Source organism: Centroberyx gerrardi, chromosome 16 (genome assembly GCF_048128805.1).
Source record: "Centroberyx gerrardi isolate f3 chromosome 16, fCenGer3.hap1.cur.20231027, whole genome shotgun sequence".
NCBI lineage: Eukaryota > Metazoa > Chordata > Actinopteri > Beryciformes > Berycidae > Centroberyx > Centroberyx gerrardi.
This window is the reverse complement of record NC_136012.1, coordinates 10,781,372-10,800,477: the sequence shown is the minus strand read 5'-3', so window position 1 is coordinate 10,800,477 and position 19,106 is coordinate 10,781,372. Positions and strand designations below refer to the sequence as shown.

Genomic DNA, 19,106 nt, shown 5'->3' with positions numbered 1-19,106 from the left:
ACATAGATTGGTCCACATGGTGTCAGTGTTACAGTAGGGAATGGCTTAGCCTTCAGAGTAAGCTCTGCCCCTCTCTTAGCTTTTTGTTCACCTCAAAGGAAGACGAGGAAATCAAGACATGGTTTTTGCGTTGGATATGTATTTTATTTTTGCAAATCTGGTCTTATGAAATATCACCTCATGGTCAGTTGAAGTGATTTTTACTCATAGACCTATTTGTGGATGCATTTTAATTATCATACTAAAGAGGGCGAAGGACAACGAGGCAGAATGATGTCCTTTTTCGGTGCTCTGCTTTTATTTCTGCTGCTGTTCTTCGGTGAACTGGTTTCAGCTCAGATAAGATACTCGACTCCAGAAGAGCTTAAAGTGGGATCTGTGATCGGAAATGTTGCTAAGGATTTGGGACTTGATATTAGTACCTTGATAGAAAGGCGTTTTCGTATCGTGTCTGGATCTAAGGAGTCGCTATTTGAGGTAAACCCGAACAATGGAGTTTTGTACGTGCATAAGACTCTCGACCGAGAAGAGCTCTGTGACAGCAATGATGCTTGCTTGGTTGATCTGAAAATTGTTGTTGAAAATCCACTTGAAATTCATTATGTCAGTGTGGAAATAACGGATGCTAATGACCATGCACCAAGTTTTTCCGAGAGAGAAAAGGTAATAGAAATAGCAGAAACCACTTTACCAGGAGCACGATTTCAATTACCAGCTGCCCGTGATCCAGATGTTGGAATCAATTCCGTCCAGCATTATAAACTTAATGAAAACGTTAATTTTCAACTCGAAATCCGAGATAGGGGAGAGGACAAAACCCCGTTCTTAGTCCTACAGAGGCAATTGGACAGAGAACAACAAGCAAATCATAGCTTGATTCTTACAGCTATAGATGGAGGGAACCCACAAAAATCAGCAAATCTCAGTCTTACCATAAGAGTTCTTGATATCAATGATAACAGACCAATGTTTTCCAAAGAGATTTACTCAGTGATGTTACAAGAAAATGTCGCTATTGGTACTGTTATAATAAAAGTCCAAGCAACAGATTTGGATGAGGGAACGAATGGTGATGTCGAGTATGCCTTTGGAAGTGACATGAACCCCAAAATTTTAAATATATTCACTATAGACAGAAATACGGGAGAAATTCGAGTTAACGGACAAATTGACTATGAGACAATTGAAGTTTTTAAGTTAGATGTTCAAGCTTCTGACAAAGGCCAGCCGCCAATGACAATGGATTGTAGAGTTATAATAAAGATTCAAGATGTCAATGACAATAAACCAGAGATAGAGGTGACGTCAATCTCCAACGCGGTCCCCGAGGATTCAAAACATGGGACGGTAATTTCTCTCATTAGCGTTAACGATGTTGATTCTGGCCTAAATGGAAAAGTTATATGCAGCATAACAGAAAAGTTACCGTTTGAATTAAAACCCTCATTTAAGGAGAACATGTACTCATTAGTGACAAAAGAAACATTGGACAGAGAAACCGTGTCACATTATGACATCACAATAACAGCTACTGACTGTGGTCAGCCTCCTCTGTCCACATTCAAAACTCTGAGTATTCAGGTGTCAGATGTGAATGATAACAAACCAGAGTTTCCACATAATCCTCTAGAATTGTATTTGGTGGAGAATCACGCACCTGGTGCATTCATATTATCTGTTAGTGCATTTGACAATGACTTGAATGAAAATGCTGCAATATCCTATGATATTGTCAGAGGGGAAGGAGGCCAGAATGATATGAGATCTTTCCTTAATATCAATTCTGATAACGGCCAAATCTCCGCGCTAAAAAGTTTTGACTTTGAAACATTAAAAACATTCCAGTTCCGTGTTGTTGCCACAGACTCTGGAACTCCATCACTAAGCAGCAACGTCACAGTGAACGTGTTCATTCTGGATCAGAACGACAACGCTCCAGTCATCTTGTATCCAGTCAGCGCTAACGGTTCTGCTGAAGGTGTGGAGGAGATTCCCCGCAATGTGAACGCAAGACATTTGGTGACTAAAGTGAGAGCCTATGACGCTGATATAGGATATAACGGCTGGTTATTATTTTCACTGCAGGACGTGACTGACCACAGTCTCTTTGCTTTGGACCGCTATACAGGACAGATAAGAACACTTCGGTCATTCACAGAGACAGACGCGGCTGAGCATAAACTGGTCATACTGGTAAAAGACAATGGGAACGTTTCACTCTCAGCAACAGCAACTGTGATTGTCAAAGCTGTGGAGCCAAAAGAGGCATTTGCAGCTTCCGATGATAAAAGTGCAGCAAAAGATGATGAGGAGAATAATGTGACATTGTATTTGATCATAACTTTGGGCTCGGTTTCAGTACTTTTTCTCATCAGTATAATTTTGTTAATTGCAATGCAATGCTCCAAACCCACAGACTATTCCTCTAAGTATTTGCAAGACACGAATTATGACGGGACACTGTGCCACAGTATCCAGTACAGATCTGGAGACAGACGATACATGTTAGTTGGACCCAGAATGAGTATAGGCTCTACTGTTGTCCCGGGCAGCAATGGGAATACTCTCGTGGTCTCCGACAGGAGGCAGTCATCTGGTGAGGTAAGACTTATTTTAAACTTTTCATACAGTGGTATGTCATGTGCTCACAGGTAATCAAGGTTCCTTTGTCTCTTTTGACTTGGTAACACTTTTGCTTCATCATATACGCAATAGTTTGAACATTGAACATCTATCTTATGGTAAAGAACATTCTTTACCAGCCGTGCGCCTGGTGGTGTTCGCTGATATGCATTTGTTCTGCAAGTGTGTGTGTGTGTGTGTGTGTGTGTGGGGTGATGATCAGCTTTATAGTTGGCTGCCTTGTCCATGGTGCTGAAATATGTGACGTCGTTTTGCCTTTCAATGTGTTCTGCCTGCTGTTTTTCTGCTCAGATGTCACTCGGTATATTTTCTTACAAATAAAATATTTCAAGTATGACATTTTTTAAAGAGTTTTAATCATCCAAAGTTTAGTCCTTTGGGTGTCAGTGTTGCATCGGGAAACCATAAAGTACTTTGTCCCTCCCCTTACCGGGCCTTTGTGTTTCACCCGAAAAGAGAAGGCATTTGAATGATGCATGCGAATCGATAGAGCAGGGTTTTTTATTGGGCATAGACATTTGATAATCGTGATAACGCGCTTGTGTGTGGCAATATCTATATACTAGATAACGATAACGATGGGGAACGACGGACCAAGTCGAGTAAAGGAATACTGTCGTTTTTTCTTTCTTTTGTCTCGACTGCTGTATTTCGCAAACCAGGCTTCGGCTCAGATAAAATACTCTATTCCCGAGGAGGTGAAAGTGGGATCTGTTGTTGGAAATGTTGCAAAGGACCTTGGCCTCGACGTCACTTCTTTGATTGACCGACGGTTCCGCGTTGTCACTGGATCTAAGGACGCTTTTTTTGAGGTAAACCAGAACAATGGTGCCTTGTATGTCCATAAGAATATCGACAGAGAAGATCTGTGTCAGCGTAGTAGTGCATGTCTAATGGAGCTAAAAATTATTGTCGAAAACCCTCTAGAAATACACTATGTTGCTGTAGAAATTACTGATGTAAATGATCACTCCCCTCGTTTTCCTGAAAAGGAGCAGACCTTTGAAATTGCTGAACATACATCTCCTGGAACGCGATTCCAACTCCACGCTGCTCGTGATCCCGATGCCGGAATTAACTCAATCCGCACATACACATTGACGTCAAATGATCACTTTGAAATAGATATTCGTCAAAGCGATGAGGATAAAATACCATTTTTAGTGTTGAAGAAGTCATTAGACAGAGAACAAACGAATAAACACTTGCTGTTGGTCACAGCAGTTGATGGAGGTAAACCTCAAGGATCAGGGACACTAAATGTTTCAGTTATTGTCCTTGACGTTAATGATAATCGTCCGACGTTCAGTCAGGATACTTACCAAATTACAATACAAGAAAACGTCCCAGTTGGCACTGCTGTTACAAGAGTGAATGCAATAGATCCAGATGAAGGGACTAATGGCGAAATCGAATACAGTCTTGGCAAAACCTTGAGACGAAAAGTCTACGACATTTTTGAATTGGATAGCGTAAGTGGAGAAATTAAAGTCAAAGGAGTAGTGGATTTTGAGGAGGCCGAGGTTTATAAACTAGATGTGCAAGCATCAGACAAAGGAACACCTCCATTATCAGTTGAGTGCAGGGTCATTATAAAGATAATAGACGTCAATGATAATCCACCAGAAATAGAAGTCACATCACTTTCAAATACAGTGTCTGAGGAGTCAAAGCCTGGCACAGTTATTTCCTTGATTAGTGTGACAGATAAAGACTTTGGTGTCAATGGCAAAATAATTTCACGCATATCCGAAGACCTGCCTTTTGAATTAAAACCCTCTTATAAGGAGAACATCTATTCAGTTGTCACTAAGGGAATATTAGATCGAGAGGTGGTGTCACATTATGATATAACAATAAGAGCCACCGATTGTGGTGAGCCTCCCTTGTCGACTTTCAAAACCCTGAGTATTCAGATATCAGATGTAAATGACAACAGTCCACATTTCTCCCAAAATCCGTTAGAGTTGTACATGATGGAAAATAACGCCGCTGGCACGTCAATATTCTCTGTAAGCGCATCGGACAGTGATTTGAATGAAAATGCAGTCATTTCTTATCATATTGCTAGAGAAGGGAGTCAAAATGACCTAACGTCTTTCCTGAATATCAATTCTGATAATGGAAAAATTTCCGCGCTAAAAAGTTTTGACTTTGAAACACTGAAAAAGTTCCACTTCCAAGTTGTTGCCACAGACTCTGGAACTCCATCACTAAGCAGCAACGTCACAGTGAACGTGTTCATTCTGGATCAGAACGACAACGCTCCAGTCATCTTGTATCCAGTCAGCGCTAACGGTTCTGCTGAAGGTGTGGAGGAGATTCCCCGCAATGTGAACGCAGGACATTTGGTGACTAAAGTGAGAGCCTATGACGCTGATATAGGATATAACGGCTGGTTATTATTTTCACTGCAGGAAGTGACTGACCACAGTCTCTTTGCTTTGGACCGCTATACAGGACAGATAAGAACACTTCGGTCATTCACGGAGACAGACGAGGCTGAACATAAACTGGTCATACTGGTAAAAGACAATGGGAACGTTTCACTCTCAGCAACAGCTACTGTGATTGTCAAGGCTGTGGAGCCCAAAGAGGCTTTTGCTGCTTCTGATGTTAAAAGTGCAACTAAAGCTGAAGAAGAGAACAATGTTACCTTTTATTTGATCATAACTCTGGGCTCAGTTTCTGCACTTTTTCTTGTCAGTATCATCGTGTTGATTGTAATGCAGTGCCCCAAATCCACAGACTATTCGTCCAAGTATTTACAAGACACCAATTATGATGGGACACTGTGCCACAGCATCCAGTACAGATCTGGAGACAGACGGTACATGTTAGTTGGACCCAGAATGAGTATAGGCTCTACTGTAGTCCCGGGCAGCAATGGGAATACTCTCGTGGTCCCGGACAGGAGACGGGCATCTGGAGAGGTAAATACTGTTTAATTATTTTGAACATATGCTTTCTTGTAGGGAGAGGTAAGAAATATTCTGAATATTAAAAGTTCAGTGTGTAGATTAAGAGAATAATTATAACAGACAGATTGAAAGCCGAACACCTGGCAAGTCTCAAGATTGTAAACTTTTGTTCACTGTCTACTGTGATAAAATATATACATTTGCGCTTGTGTGGCAAGGAAAATCATTGTTTAAATAATGGGTTTACTCATTTTCAAAATCACTTTTATTTTTGTGTAGATTGTCACGATGAATATTAGAGTTCCTGCTCTGCTATGACGCTGTTACACTGAATAGGTTATTTTATCTCTACATTTTGCTTAAGTAGTTGCAGTTCGTTGTGAAATATTAGATTTCCAAAATAAATAGCCAATAATTTAATCATTACTCTATTATGTGAGTCCAATGGACTTGTTACCTTGTTGCCTGTATTTGTTTGGTTGTAAGATTTTATTTTAAATTCGAGCTGAGAAAAAAAACTAAACGTGTTATGTGTGATAGAGTCGCATGGTGGCACTAACCAACTAGAATAACGCCTCGCATCAGTTTGTAATCATACGTATGTCTACGAGTCCGCATCTCAAGCATTCAGCAGGCTAGAACATCATTGTCCTTTGAATAGGATTTCAACGATGGTCTTCGTTATGAACTAAGCGCACTGCAATTAGGAGTGGATGTTCTCGCAACTAATGGATATACAAACAGTTTCTATCATTTAATAGATGTGCTGGAGTTATGCTTTTAAACCAAAACATGGAACAAAGAGGACAAGAGTCATGGCGACAAACCTGGAAGTGGGTCGCCTTCGTGTTCGCTTTGGGTTTGGTTTTTGACAAGGCGTCAGGACAGATAAGGTACTCTATATCGGAAGGCATCAAAGAAGGAACTGCTGTTGGGAATATAGCAAAGGATCTCGGAATAAATCTGAATATGTTGAAAGATAGGGGATTTCGCATTGTGTCTGGCTCCACTGAGACCCTTTTCCAGATCAACCAAAATGATGGGATACTTTACCTAAACCGTAATATAGACCGAGAGGAAATATGCGAGCGGACCAGTGTATGTTTGATCAATCTTAAAAGCGTGCTAGAGAATCCCCTGGAGATCCATTATGTCGCAGTCGAAGTGTTAGATGTAAATGACCATTCTCCCTGTTTTCCAGACAAAGACAAAAGGCTTGAGATTTCAGAGTCCACCATACCAGGAGCAAGATTTCAATTGCATGCTGCCCGCGACCCAGATGGCGGTGTAAATTCTGTCCAGCAGTATAAGCTGAGTCCCAATAATCATTTTCGGTTAGAGGTGAAAGATCGCGGCAAGGATGGTAAAATCCCTATTTTGCATTTACAAAGCCCGCTAGATAGAGAAGCCTCTACTAGTCATAAACTGCTACTCACAGCAATGGATGGGGGTAAACCTCCCAAAACTGGAACTGTAGAAATATTCGTAGATGTTTTAGATGTGAATGACAATATGCCTGTTTTTACAAAAGATGTATATTCGGCAACGCTAAATGAGAATTCGCCCATTGGCACAACAGTCATACAAGTAAACGCCACCGATTTGGACGACGGTTCAAACGGGGAGGTTAGCTATTCATTTGGTAATGCAAATAGTAAGGTACGCGAACTCTTTGATGTTGACTCGAGCACAGGTGAAATAACTGTGAAAGGACACATAGACTTTGAAGTGGATGACAGTTATGAGATCGACATCCAAGCATCTGACAAGGGAGCCCTTCCTTTTAGGACGGATAAAAGTGTTACCATTCAGATTGTGGATATCAATGACAATGCACCTGATATTGAAGTGACGTCGCTTTCTAACACCATTTCAGAGGATTCTAAACCAGGAACAACGGTTGCACTTATTAGCATTACTGATTTGGACTCTGGACTAAACGGAAAAGTTATTAGCTTTGTAAAGAGCGACGTCCCTTTCACACTCACACCTTCAATACAAGACAACATGTACGCTGTCGTCACAAAGGCACAGCTCGACAGAGAAAACAAATCTAATTACGATGTAACAATAGTCGCCAAAGATGCAGGTGAACCAGCCTTAACATCTGAAAAGACACTAAGCATTGTTGTATCTGATGTGAACGATAATAGTCCAGAGTTTTCACTGAACCCCTATACTTTCTATATCACTGAGAATAACCCTCCAGGAGCGTCTGTATTTGCTTTAAGTGCATCTGATCGTGACGAGGGAGATAATGCTCTGATTGTGTACCATATTCAGAAAGACGAAGGTGATCACAATAAAGTGACATCATTTCTAAACATCAATCATGAAAATGGAGATGTATTGGCACTAAAAAGTTTTGACTTTGAAACTTTGAAAACATTCCAGTTCCACGTTGTTGCCTCAGACTCTGGAACTCCATCACTAAGCAGCAACGTCACAGTGAACGTGTTCATTCTGGATCAGAACGACAACGCTCCAGTCATTTTGTATCCAGTCAGCGCTAACGGTTCTGCTGAAGGTGTGGAGGAGATTCCCCGCAATGTGAACGCAGGACATTTGGTAACTAAAGTGAGAGCCTATGACGCTGATATAGGATATAACGGCTGGTTATTATTTTCACTGCAGGAAGTGACTGACCACAGTCTCTTTGCTTTGGACCGCTATACAGGACAGATAAGAACACTTCGGTCATTCATAGAAACAGACGAGGCTGAGCATAAACTGGTCATACTGGTAAAAGACAATGGGAACGTTTCACTTTCAGCAACAGCTACTGTGATTGTCAAGGCCGTGGAGCCCAAAGAGGCTTTTGCAGCTTCTGATGTTAAAACTACAACAAGAGAAGAGGAAGAGAACAATGTGACGTTTTATTTGATAATAACGTTGGGCTCAGTTTCAGCACTTTTTCTCATTAGTATCATAGTTTTGATTGTAATGCAGTGTTCCAAACCCACAAACTATTCGTCCAAGTATTTACAAGACACAAATTATGACGGGACACTGTGTCACAGCATCCAGTACAGATCTGGAGACAGACGATACATGTTAGTTGGACCCAGAATGAGTATAGGTTCTACTATTGTCCCGGGCAGCAATGGGAATACTCTAGTGATCCCCGACAGAAGACGGACATCTGGAGAGGTAAGATACTTTGGTTTGGCTTCTATCTAATTCTGCCTTTTTCGTCTGGTTTATTTTCATCACGACAGCCATATTTTAAAAATATGCTATCATAAATGACGTGTAATCGTGTTGGAAGAATGTGTGTTTTAGAGTGTGATTCTACGGATGAGTCATAAAAAACCTCCGAGTGTTGTCGCTGTCCGTGGTGCTGAACCATGCATTTCTACTGGTGTTGGCATGTGGTGTTGGCACAGATTTATCAAGGCAAGCCGTGTCTAACAGAAAACGTCAAAAATACTCCCTTTAAGTAGCCTTAGCATTTTCGCTAAAACATCAGTGTTATTTTCAGTTAGGTTTCCTTAAACTTTCTGATTTAGGCAGTATTGCAGACTGGAAAAGCATCACTTGGTGTCAGTATAAGCACAAAAGTGTTTTAGTGGAGTCTTTTGTCAGAGAGGTGGGTCCACCCCTCAGGTCGGTTATGATTTCGGCATCGGAAGGATCATGCAAGCAGACGACTAATATTCAATATTTAATATTTTGACATTATATTGGAGTCTATCCACCTTCATTTTGGAAGATTTTGAATGCGTTTCATTTGATAAAGGAGTTGTTTTTCCTGGAGCTTTGGAACATTTTATTTTCAAATCATGGAGCGGAAAGGACGCGGAGCATGGAGAGAGCGATGGCGGTGGATCGCTTCTATGGTTGCTTTGATTCTGTTTTGGAGCCGAGCTTCGGCGCAAATCAGATATTCCATCACTGAGGAAGTTAAAGAAGGAACTGTTGTTGGGAATATAGCTAAGGATCTGGGATTAGATAAGAGCACATTGAAAGAGAGAGGATATCGTATTGTGGTGGGTTCAACAGAGTCCTTTTTTCAGGTAAACCAGAACGATGGTATGTTGTATGTTAACCGAAAAATTGACAGAGAGGAGGTTTGTGAGCGGAGCAGAGTCTGTTTGATCAACCTAAAAACTGTGCTGGAAAACCCTCTTGAAATTCATTATGTGGCTGTAGAGGTGCTGGATGTAAATGACCACTCTCCCAGGTTCTCAGAGAACGAGTCACGTTTAGAAATTTCAGAGTCAGCTTTGCCAGGCTTACGCATTCAACTGCAAGCAGCAAACGACCCTGATGTTGGCCAGTTTTCAGTTCAAGAGTATAAACTTAGTCATAATGATCATTTCCGTTTGGAAGTTAAAGATCGGGGAAAAGATGGTAAAATACCCATTTTAAGTCTACTGAAGCCGTTAGATAGGGAAACTCAGAAAACACATAGGTTGCTTCTTACCGCCATCGATGGAGGGAAACCAGGTAGATCAGGAACAGCTGAAATTATTGCTGACGTTTTAGATGTTAATGATAATATGCCAGTTTTCACCAAAGATACTTACTCAGTACGTTTGGATGAAAATTCTCCAATTGGCACAACAGTTATACAAGTAAATGCCACAGATTTAGACGAAGGTTCCAATGGTGAAATCGTCTATTCATTTGGTAATAATGTGAACAGTAGAATACGTCAACTTTTTCGTGTAGACCCAAATACCGGTGAAATTATTGTTCAAGATCTGATAGATTTTGAAGTAGAGGAAAGTTATGAAATCGATATACAGGCTTCTGACAAAGGACCGGCTCCATTCAAGACAGACAAATGTGTATTTGTGAATATTGTTGATTTGAATGATAATGCCCCGGAGATAGAGGTTACGTCATTTTCGAGAGCAATACCAGAAGATTCAAGACCGGGAACCACTGTCGCATTAATTAGCGTTAATGATAAGGACTCTGGTCTTAACGGGAAAGTGATTTGCTCATTTAATGAGGATGTTCCTTTCACATTATCACCTTCAACACAAGACAACATGTACTCTTTAGTCACAAAAATACCTCTGGATAGAGAAAAACAGTCCGTATATGATGTTACAATTGTTGCCAAAGACGCAGGTGTGCCATCGTTGTCTTCTGAAAAAGCTATCAGCATTGTTCTATCAGATGTGAACGATAACAGTCCAGAGTTTTCACTGAGCCCTTACACATTCTATGTTACTGAGAACAACTCTCCAGGAGCCTCACTATTTTCAGTGAGGGCCTATGACCGGGATGAGGGTGATAATTCTTGTATTTCATATCATATTTTGAGAGATGGAAGTGAGGATAACAAGCTTTCCTTCTCTCTAAATATCAACCCTGAAAATGGAGACATTTTGGCGCTGAAAAGTTTTGACTTTGAAAGTTTGAAAACATTCCAGTTCCAAGTTGTTGCCTCAGACTCTGGAACTCCATCACTAAGCAGCAACGTCACAGTGAACGTGTTCATTCTGGATCAGAACGACAACGCTCCAGTCATCTTGTATCCAGTCAGCGCTAACGGTTCTGCTGAAGGTGTGGAGGAGATTCCCCGCAATGTGAACGCAGGACATTTGGTGACTAAAGTGAGAGCCTATGACGCTGATATAGGATATAACGGCTGGTTATTATTTTCACTGCAGGAAGTGACTGACCACAGTCTCTTTGCTTTGGACCGCTATACAGGACAGATAAGAACACTTCGGTCATTCACAGAGACAGACGAGGCTGAGCATAAACTGGTCATACTGGTAAAAGACAATGGGAACGTTTCACTCTCAGCAACAGCTACTGTGATTGTCAAGGCTGTGGAGCCCAAAGAGGCTTTTGCAGCTTCTGATGTTAAAAGTGCAGCACAAGATGATGAGGAGAATAACGTGACATTATATTTGATCATAACTTTGGGCTCAGTTTCAGCCCTTTTTCTCATCAGTATCATCGTGTTGATTGTAATGCAGTGCTCCAAACCTACAGACTATTCCTCTAAGTATTTACAAGACGCAAATTACGACGGGACACTGTGCCACAGCATCCAGTACCGATCTGGAGACAGACGATACATGTTAGTTGGACCCAGAATGAGTATAGGTTCTACTATAGTCCCGGGCAGCAATGGGAATACTCTCGTGATCCCCGACAGGAGACGGGCATCTGGAGAGGTAAGAACCGTAAATACACTCATCTTTGCTATGTGTGCTAATTGTGAGCACACTTTATCATGTGATCTATATGCTTTATATCGTGCGGATTCACCATTAGTTTCAGATTGAATTAACTTTATTTAATTTGAATCATGACTCATCGTTCTTGCCCATGGTGTTGAATGAACCATTCTTCAGATTGAGAATTATTGTTTCTCCTGAGCCTACACGGAGATGTTCCAGATAAAATAAACCGCTGGCAACCCTACTTTTAGTTTACGTTAGTATTAGCCTATGTCTTGGTAAATTTTTGTTTTAGAGACGGTGGTGTTTGCAGGTGTCATCCTTGATGAGATATTAATTTAAAATGTGAAGTATCAAAAGTATTCATGTATTACTATAAAGATTCACATGGTGGCAGTGCCTTATCAGTATAACGCCGAATTTCGGCATAAACGAGTACGCCCCTTCAGCGCTCAGTCTCCGTAAATAACATTTATTTAGCCATAACCGTTGGAGTAAACGCACAGCGATCGGCGTTCTACAATCTAAAACACATTCCAGCGACGAGCGAATATATTCCAAACGGCGATGGATAAATAATAGAGGCTTCTGGGGAATAATAGACATGTTTGGAGTTATACTTTCACCTCAAAACATGGAACAAAGAGGACGAGAGGCATGGCGGAAGCGAACGCAGTTGGTCGTCTTTGTGACCAATTTGCTTTTGGTTTTCAGTGCAGCCTCGGCACAAATAAGATACACTATATCTGAAGAGCTCAAAGAAGGGACCTTTGTTGGGAATATAGCTAAGGATTTGGGAATAGACCTGAATATAATGAAGGAGAGGGGATTTCGTCTAATTTCTGGCTCGACTGAACCTTTTTTCAAGGTAAATGAGAATGACGGGGTCCTTTATGTGAACCGTAAAATAGACCGAGAGGAGGTGTGTGGAGAGAGCGGTGTATGTTTGATCAACCTTAAAGCAGTGCTAGAAAACCCACTAGAGGTCAATTATGTCGCCGTAGAAGTAATGGATATAAACGACCACTCTCCCACCTTTCCAGAAAAAGAGAAAAGGCTCGAGATCTCAGAGTCTGCGTTACCAGGGGCACGGTATCAGTTACAAAATGCCCGTGACCCAGATGGTGGCGCAAATTCTGTCCAACAGTATAAACTCAGTCAGAATGACCATTTTCGTTTAGAGGTTAAAGATCGAGGAAGAGATGGTAAAACTCCAATTTTACAATTACAGAGACCGCTAGACAGAGAGGCGAGAATTAGCCATAGATTGCGGTTGACAGCTATAGATGGCGGAAACCCTCCAAAGACAGGGACAGTTGAAATATATATTGATGTTTTAGATGTGAATGACAATATGCCGGTTTTTACCAAAGACACATATTCCGCTGTGCTACAAGAGAACGCCCCGGTTGGCACAACAGTCATCCAAGTAAACGCAACCGATTTAGACGACGGTTCCAACGGGGAGGTAGTTTATTCATTTGGCAATGATGTCAAAAGTAAGATACGATATTTGTTTGATGTCGACTCTGTTACCGGGGAAATACTTGTGAAAGGTCAGGTGGATTTTGAGGAACAAGACAGCTATGACATTGATATACAGGCATCTGATAAAGGAATCATTCCCTTCAGAACAGATAAAAGTGTCATTATTAAAATTGGAGATATAAATGACAATCCACCTGAGATAGAAGTGGCATCATTGTCAAGTGCAATTTCAGAGGACTCTAGACAAGGAACAACAGTAGCACTTATCAGCATTACTGATTTAGACTCTGGAATTAACGGGAAAATTATCAGTTATGTAGCTGAAAATAGCCCCTTCACATTAACTCCATCAATACAAGACAACATGTTTGCTGTGGTCACAAAGTCACAGCTCGACAGGGAACAGCAATCACAATATGATATTACTATAATCGCCAAAGACGCAGGTGAACCAGCTTTAACATCCGAAAAGACTATAAGTGTTGTTGTGTCAGATGTGAATGACAACAGTCCAGAATTTTCAGTGAGCCCCTATACTTTCTATATCACTGAGAATAACCCTCCTGGAGCCTTGGTATTTTCTTTAAGGGCGTCTGATCGTGATGAGGGAGATAATGCTCTCATTTCATATCATATTCTCAGAGATGGAGGTTATGAAAACAAAGTGATATCATTTCTTAACATCAACCCCGAAAATGGAGATATTTTGGCTCTAAAAAGTTTTGACTTTGAAACAATGAAAGCCTTCCAATTCCACGTTGTTGCCACAGACTCTGGAACTCCATCACTAAGCAGCAACGTCACAGTGAACGTGTTCATTCTGGATCAGAACGACAACGCTCCAGTCATCTTGTATCCACTCAGCGCTAACGGTTCTGCTGAAGGTGTGGAGGAGATTCCCCGCAATGTGAACGCAGGACATTTGGTGACTAAAGTGAGAGCCTATGACGCTGATATAGGATATAACGGCTGGTTATTATTTTCACTGCAGGAAGTGACTGACCACAGTCTCTTTGCTTTGGACCGCTATACAGGACAGATAAGAACACTTCGGTCATTCACAGAGACAGACGAGGCTGAGCATAAACTGGTCATACTGGTAAAAGACAATGGGAATGTATCACTCTCAGCAACAGCTACTGTGATTATCAAGGCCGTGGAGCCCAAAGAGGCATTTGCAGCTTCTGATGTTAAAAGTGCAGCAAAAGACGAGGAGGAGAATAATGTGACGTTTTATCTGATGATAACTTTGGGCTCGGTTTCAACACTTTTTCTCATCAGTATCATTGTGTTAATTGCAATGCAATGCTCCAAACCCACAGACTATTCCTCTAAATATTTACAAGACACGAATTACGACGGGACACTGTGCCACAGCATCCAGTACAGATCTGGAGACAGGCGATACATGTTAGTTGGACCCAGAATGAGTATAGGTTCTACTATAGTCCCGGGCAGCAATGGGAATACTCTAGTGGTCCCCGACAGGAGGAGGGCATCTGGAGAGGTAAGACTTATTTAAAAAATAATCACTCTGAACATATATTTGTTTGCAGCACCACTCTCCAAAACCCACACTTTTTACATCAATTTTGGACAGTAAACTGTATAATGTTGACAGATATTCTATTGACAGAGTTCGTCAGTAAAGGATAATACCGTTTGTTTAGTGTGCCGATCGTCTAGATTGCCCCTCACCCCCTTTGGTGCCTGCACACAGTCAACCAAGTTGGAGTTATCAGGACTCTTCTTCCTAGTTTCAGAAGAAACAATTTGCTGCCATTCATTCATGTGCAGTATGAAAAGCAGCTTCCACAAATTTTATTTTTTTTTCCGAGAGAGATGATATCCATCAGACTATTTTTTTTTTATTTCAGTGTCTGTTTTATCTTTAATTGTGCCCGAGTTGAGTGTTTGAGTATAGGGGTATTAGGGTTTTCTCTGCTTACTGTCAGTCAACTGACATCCACAGGAAGAATTGGAAGTCTCCGCAAGTAAATGATCAAAACCATGTCGCCTTACAAACTTTTTTGTTAGTTGGTAGTTAATCTGAAGATACGTTTGACAGCGTAACCTTTTTGTAGTTTAAAAACGACGAAAGCGTAAATGTTGAAAATATAATTACACTCTTAAAACGACGCGTCATTTTGAACGCATATGAGTGTCTTCTTTGGGTTAGTTACTTTAGGTTACTTTTCAACACTATGTATGTTAACAGCATATTTTGTGCTAAAATGTATTGACATGAACATATATTGTTTTAAAGAGTAACACAAATCTGTTAAAAATGACGTCCTTTTTAGCATAAACATATGATATACATTGCAAAATGATTGGGGGAAATGTAAACCAGACGTAGACAGTAGTAAATGGCCCTATTAACATTATTTTCTGGGCATTTTTGTGTTTATTATACAGTAGAGAGAGATGAAAGATTGGAGGATGAAATGCGATAATGGTACTCGGATTCCAACGCAGGACTCATTTACATTATGCACCTTTGAACACTGAGCCACCAGGACACCCCGTGTAAATGGTCTGTAACTCTAAAGTGACACCGGTATTGCCCTTTAAGTGGGATACATTTGCCTTGATGACTTTAATGCGTCTAGTTACTGTTGAACATAATGTTGGATTGTTGCTCTCCGTCGTGCTGGAATGCAGTTGTGCACTTGTGTTTACAGAGCATGGTTGTGTTTTATTGTTTTATTAGGATCCCCATTAGCTGGCAAATTAATGACAGCTAGTCTTCCTGGGGTCCTCACAATTATCAATTCTTCTTCACATAGTAAATTTTCTGTAGTATTAAATCGAGATAGACTTTACGTTGGGCCACATGGTGTCGATGTTCCACCAGGAACACGTTGTATGTGTTCAGGTTAAGCCCTGCCCCTCTCAGAGAGATTTTGTTCATCTCAGCTGAAGGAAGAGATCGCACTCGAAACAGATGGGATTTACTTCGATTTTTAAAGCATAAAAATATGGAATATCAGATGGTTACACACCCATGGGCTTGCTATTACAATCGATTGGTTTGTCTCTTGATGTGTTACTGAAGATAGACGAAGGACAGATAGAATGGAGTACTGCTGGGTTGCTCTGCTTATCTCTCTCCTGCTGTGTGCCGTGCAGGTTTCCGCGCAGATACGATACTCTATTCCAGAGGAGGTGAAAGTGGAATCCTTTGTTGGAAATGTTGCAAAGGACTTGGGACTCGATGTTAGCACGCTGACAGCACGGCGTTTTCGTATCGTGTCTGGATCTAAAGACGCACTTTTTGAGGTAAATCAGAACAATGGGGTCTTGTTTGTTCATAAGAATATCGACCGAGAGGAGCTGTGTGATAGTAGCGGCCCCTGCCTGATCAATCTAAAAATCGCTGTTGAAAATCCTCTAGAAATTCATTACGTGGGGATAGAGATAACAGACATAAATGACAATTCTCCCAGTTTTTCAGACAAACGCTTGGATATAGAGGTAGCCGAAAATAAACTTCCCGGTGCTCGCTTTGAATTGCACACTGCGCGTGATCTGGACTCAGGAATTAATTCTGTTCGACGTTATACATTAAATGAAAACGAACATTTTGATCTAGAGCTCCGAGATAGTGGGGATGAGGACAAAATTCCGTTCTTGGTATTACAAAAAGCTTTGGACCGGGAGCAGAATATCAAGCATGTATTGCTGTTGACAGCAATAGATGGAGGAAATCCGCCTAAATCAGGGACCCTCAACGTGACTGTTACCGTACTAGACACAAATGATAACCAGCCAGTTTGCGGTCAAGATGTGTACTCCGTGATTCTACAAGAGAATTCTGATATAGGTAAGATCGTTGTAAAAATCAGTGCAACAGATGCGGACGACGGATCTAATGGCGACGTTGAATATACACTTGGTAGAAATTTGAAGAAAGGCGTACACGACCTTTTCCAGTTGGATAGTGTTACGGGTGTGATTAGAGTTAAAGGGAAAATAGACTTTGAAGAGAACGAGGTATACAGGTTGAACGTACAAGCATCTGATAAAGGACAGCCTCCATTAAGTGTTGATTGCAGAGTTATTATAAAGATAGAAGACGTGAACGATAACAAACCGGAAATTGACGTGACATCACTCTCTAATACAGTGGCAGAAGATGCAAAACCAGGAACCGTAATTTCTCTAATTAGTTTGACAGATAAAGATTCTGGAATTAACGGTAAAGTAATTTGCAGAATTTCTGAAAACTCACCATTTGAGCTCAAACCTTCCTTTCAAGACAATGTATATTCGGTCGTCACAAAGGGTCGCTTAGATAGAGAACGTCTGTCCCATTTTAACATTACAATCACAGCTACAGACTGCGGCCAACCTCCTTTATCTACCATAAAAACGTTGAGTATTGAGATTGTAGATGTGAATGATAACAGTCCAGTATTCTCTCAAAATCCTCTTGCGTTGTATATATTTGAAAACAATGTTCCAGGAGAGTCCATACTCACTGTAAGTGCTTCTGATAAAGATTTGGGTGAAAATGCAATTATAACCTATCATCTTGTCAAAGGTTACAAGGCACAGAATGATATGGCGCCCTTTCTTAATATCAATTCTGATACTGGCCAAATTTCCGCACTAAAAAGCTTGGACTTTGAAACATTGAAAACATTCCACTTCCAAGTTGTTGCCACAGACTCTGGAACTCCATCATTAAGCAGCAACGTCACAGTAAACGTGTTCATTCTGGATCAGAACGACAACGCTCCAGTCATCTTGTATCCAGTCAGCGCTAACGGTTCTGCTGAAGGTGTGGAGGAGATTCCCCGCAATGTGAACGCAGGACATTTGGTGACTAAAGTGAGAGCCTATGACGCTGATATAGGATATAACGGCTGGTTATTATTTTCACTGCAGGAAGTGACTGACCACAGTCTCTTTGCTTTGGACCGCTATACAGGACAGATAAGAACACTTCGGTCATTCACAGAGACAGACGAGGCTGAGCATAAACTGGTCATACTGGTAAAAGACAATGGGAATGTATCACTCTCAGCAACAGCTACTGTGATTGTCAAGGCCGTGGAGCCCAAAGAGGCTTTTGCAGCTTCTGATGTTAAAAGTGCACCAAAAGATGATGAGGAGAATAACGTGACGTTTTATTTGATGATAACTTTGGGCTCGGTTTCAGCACTTTTTCTTATCAGTATCATCGTGTTGATTGTAATGCAGTGCTCCAAACCTACAGACTATTCCTCCAAGTATTTACAAGACGCAAATTATGATGGGACACTGTGCCACAGCATCCAGTACAGATCTGGAGACAGACGATACATGTTAGTTGGACCCAGAATGAGTATAGGTTCTACTATAGTCCCGGGCAGCAATGGAAATACTCTTGTGGTCCCCGACAGGAGACGGGCATCTGGAGAGGTAAGATGGTTTTAATGGCATATCATAGTAGGTGCTGCATGATCAGTAGAGCAACATCTGTTTCATTTACATTGACACATTACCACAAATGTTATTTGGGACATAGAGAGCATATCACCTACACGTTTTAAAATCACCGCTGGTGCAGTCAACTGGGTTAGAAAAGTTTGTTTAGTGTTTTTTGAACGTTTTCTCATTAAGCAACGTGTTATGTATCTATCGCCAGTGTTTGGAATGCAGTTGCCTCTCTCCAAGGTGCTGAAATTAGGCGCTCCGGTAATACTTGCTTGTAGAAGTCACCAGAAAAATAAATATCTGTGCTTTTTAACACGGAATGAAAGCCATACACCTTTTTCATGATATTTACCATCTTGAACATCTTCATTCATATTACCATAATTTGCATGAAGACATGTCTAATTTAATGTGTTGTTTAATTCGACATTGTTACCTCCCTCGGCTTTGTAATGACTTAGAACAATACATTTTGCAATCT

At 41.0% G+C, this 19,106-nt stretch overlaps 3 protein-coding genes and 3 pseudogenes across 3 annotated transcripts; all 6 read left to right on the top strand.

The window, feature by feature from the left end:
• The first annotated feature begins 273 nt into the window (after positions 1-273).
• Positions 274-2,655, top strand: LOC139923610 (protocadherin alpha-8 pseudogene; annotated as a pseudogene).
• Positions 2,656-3,221: 566 nt separating this feature from the next.
• LOC139923611 (protocadherin alpha-3 pseudogene) lies at positions 3,222-5,591 on the top strand (annotated as a pseudogene).
• Positions 5,592-6,356: 765 nt separating this feature from the next.
• On the top strand, positions 6,357-8,744 carry LOC139923612 (protocadherin beta-15-like). The gene has a single exon (XM_071914415.2). It carries the CDS (start codon positions 6,357-6,359, stop codon positions 8,742-8,744), a length of 2,388 nt encoding a protein of 795 aa, XP_071770516.2.
• A 602-nt stretch (positions 8,745-9,346) lies between these two features.
• LOC139923613 (protocadherin alpha-8-like) lies at positions 9,347-11,941 on the top strand. Its single transcript, XM_071914416.2, has 2 exons — positions 9,347-11,707; positions 11,933-11,941. The coding sequence occupies exons 1-2, from the start codon at positions 9,347-9,349 to the stop codon at positions 11,939-11,941; spliced, it is 2,370 nt and encodes a 789-aa protein (XP_071770517.2).
• A 406-nt stretch (positions 11,942-12,347) lies between these two features.
• LOC139923614 (protocadherin alpha-3-like) lies at positions 12,348-14,723 on the top strand. Its single transcript, XM_078289006.1, has one exon. The coding sequence runs from the start codon at positions 12,348-12,350 to the stop codon at positions 14,721-14,723; it is 2,376 nt and encodes a 791-aa protein (XP_078145132.1).
• A 933-nt stretch (positions 14,724-15,656) lies between these two features.
• LOC144542407 (protocadherin alpha-3 pseudogene) lies at positions 15,657-18,625 on the top strand (annotated as a pseudogene).
• The last annotated feature ends 481 nt before the right edge of the window (positions 18,626-19,106 follow it).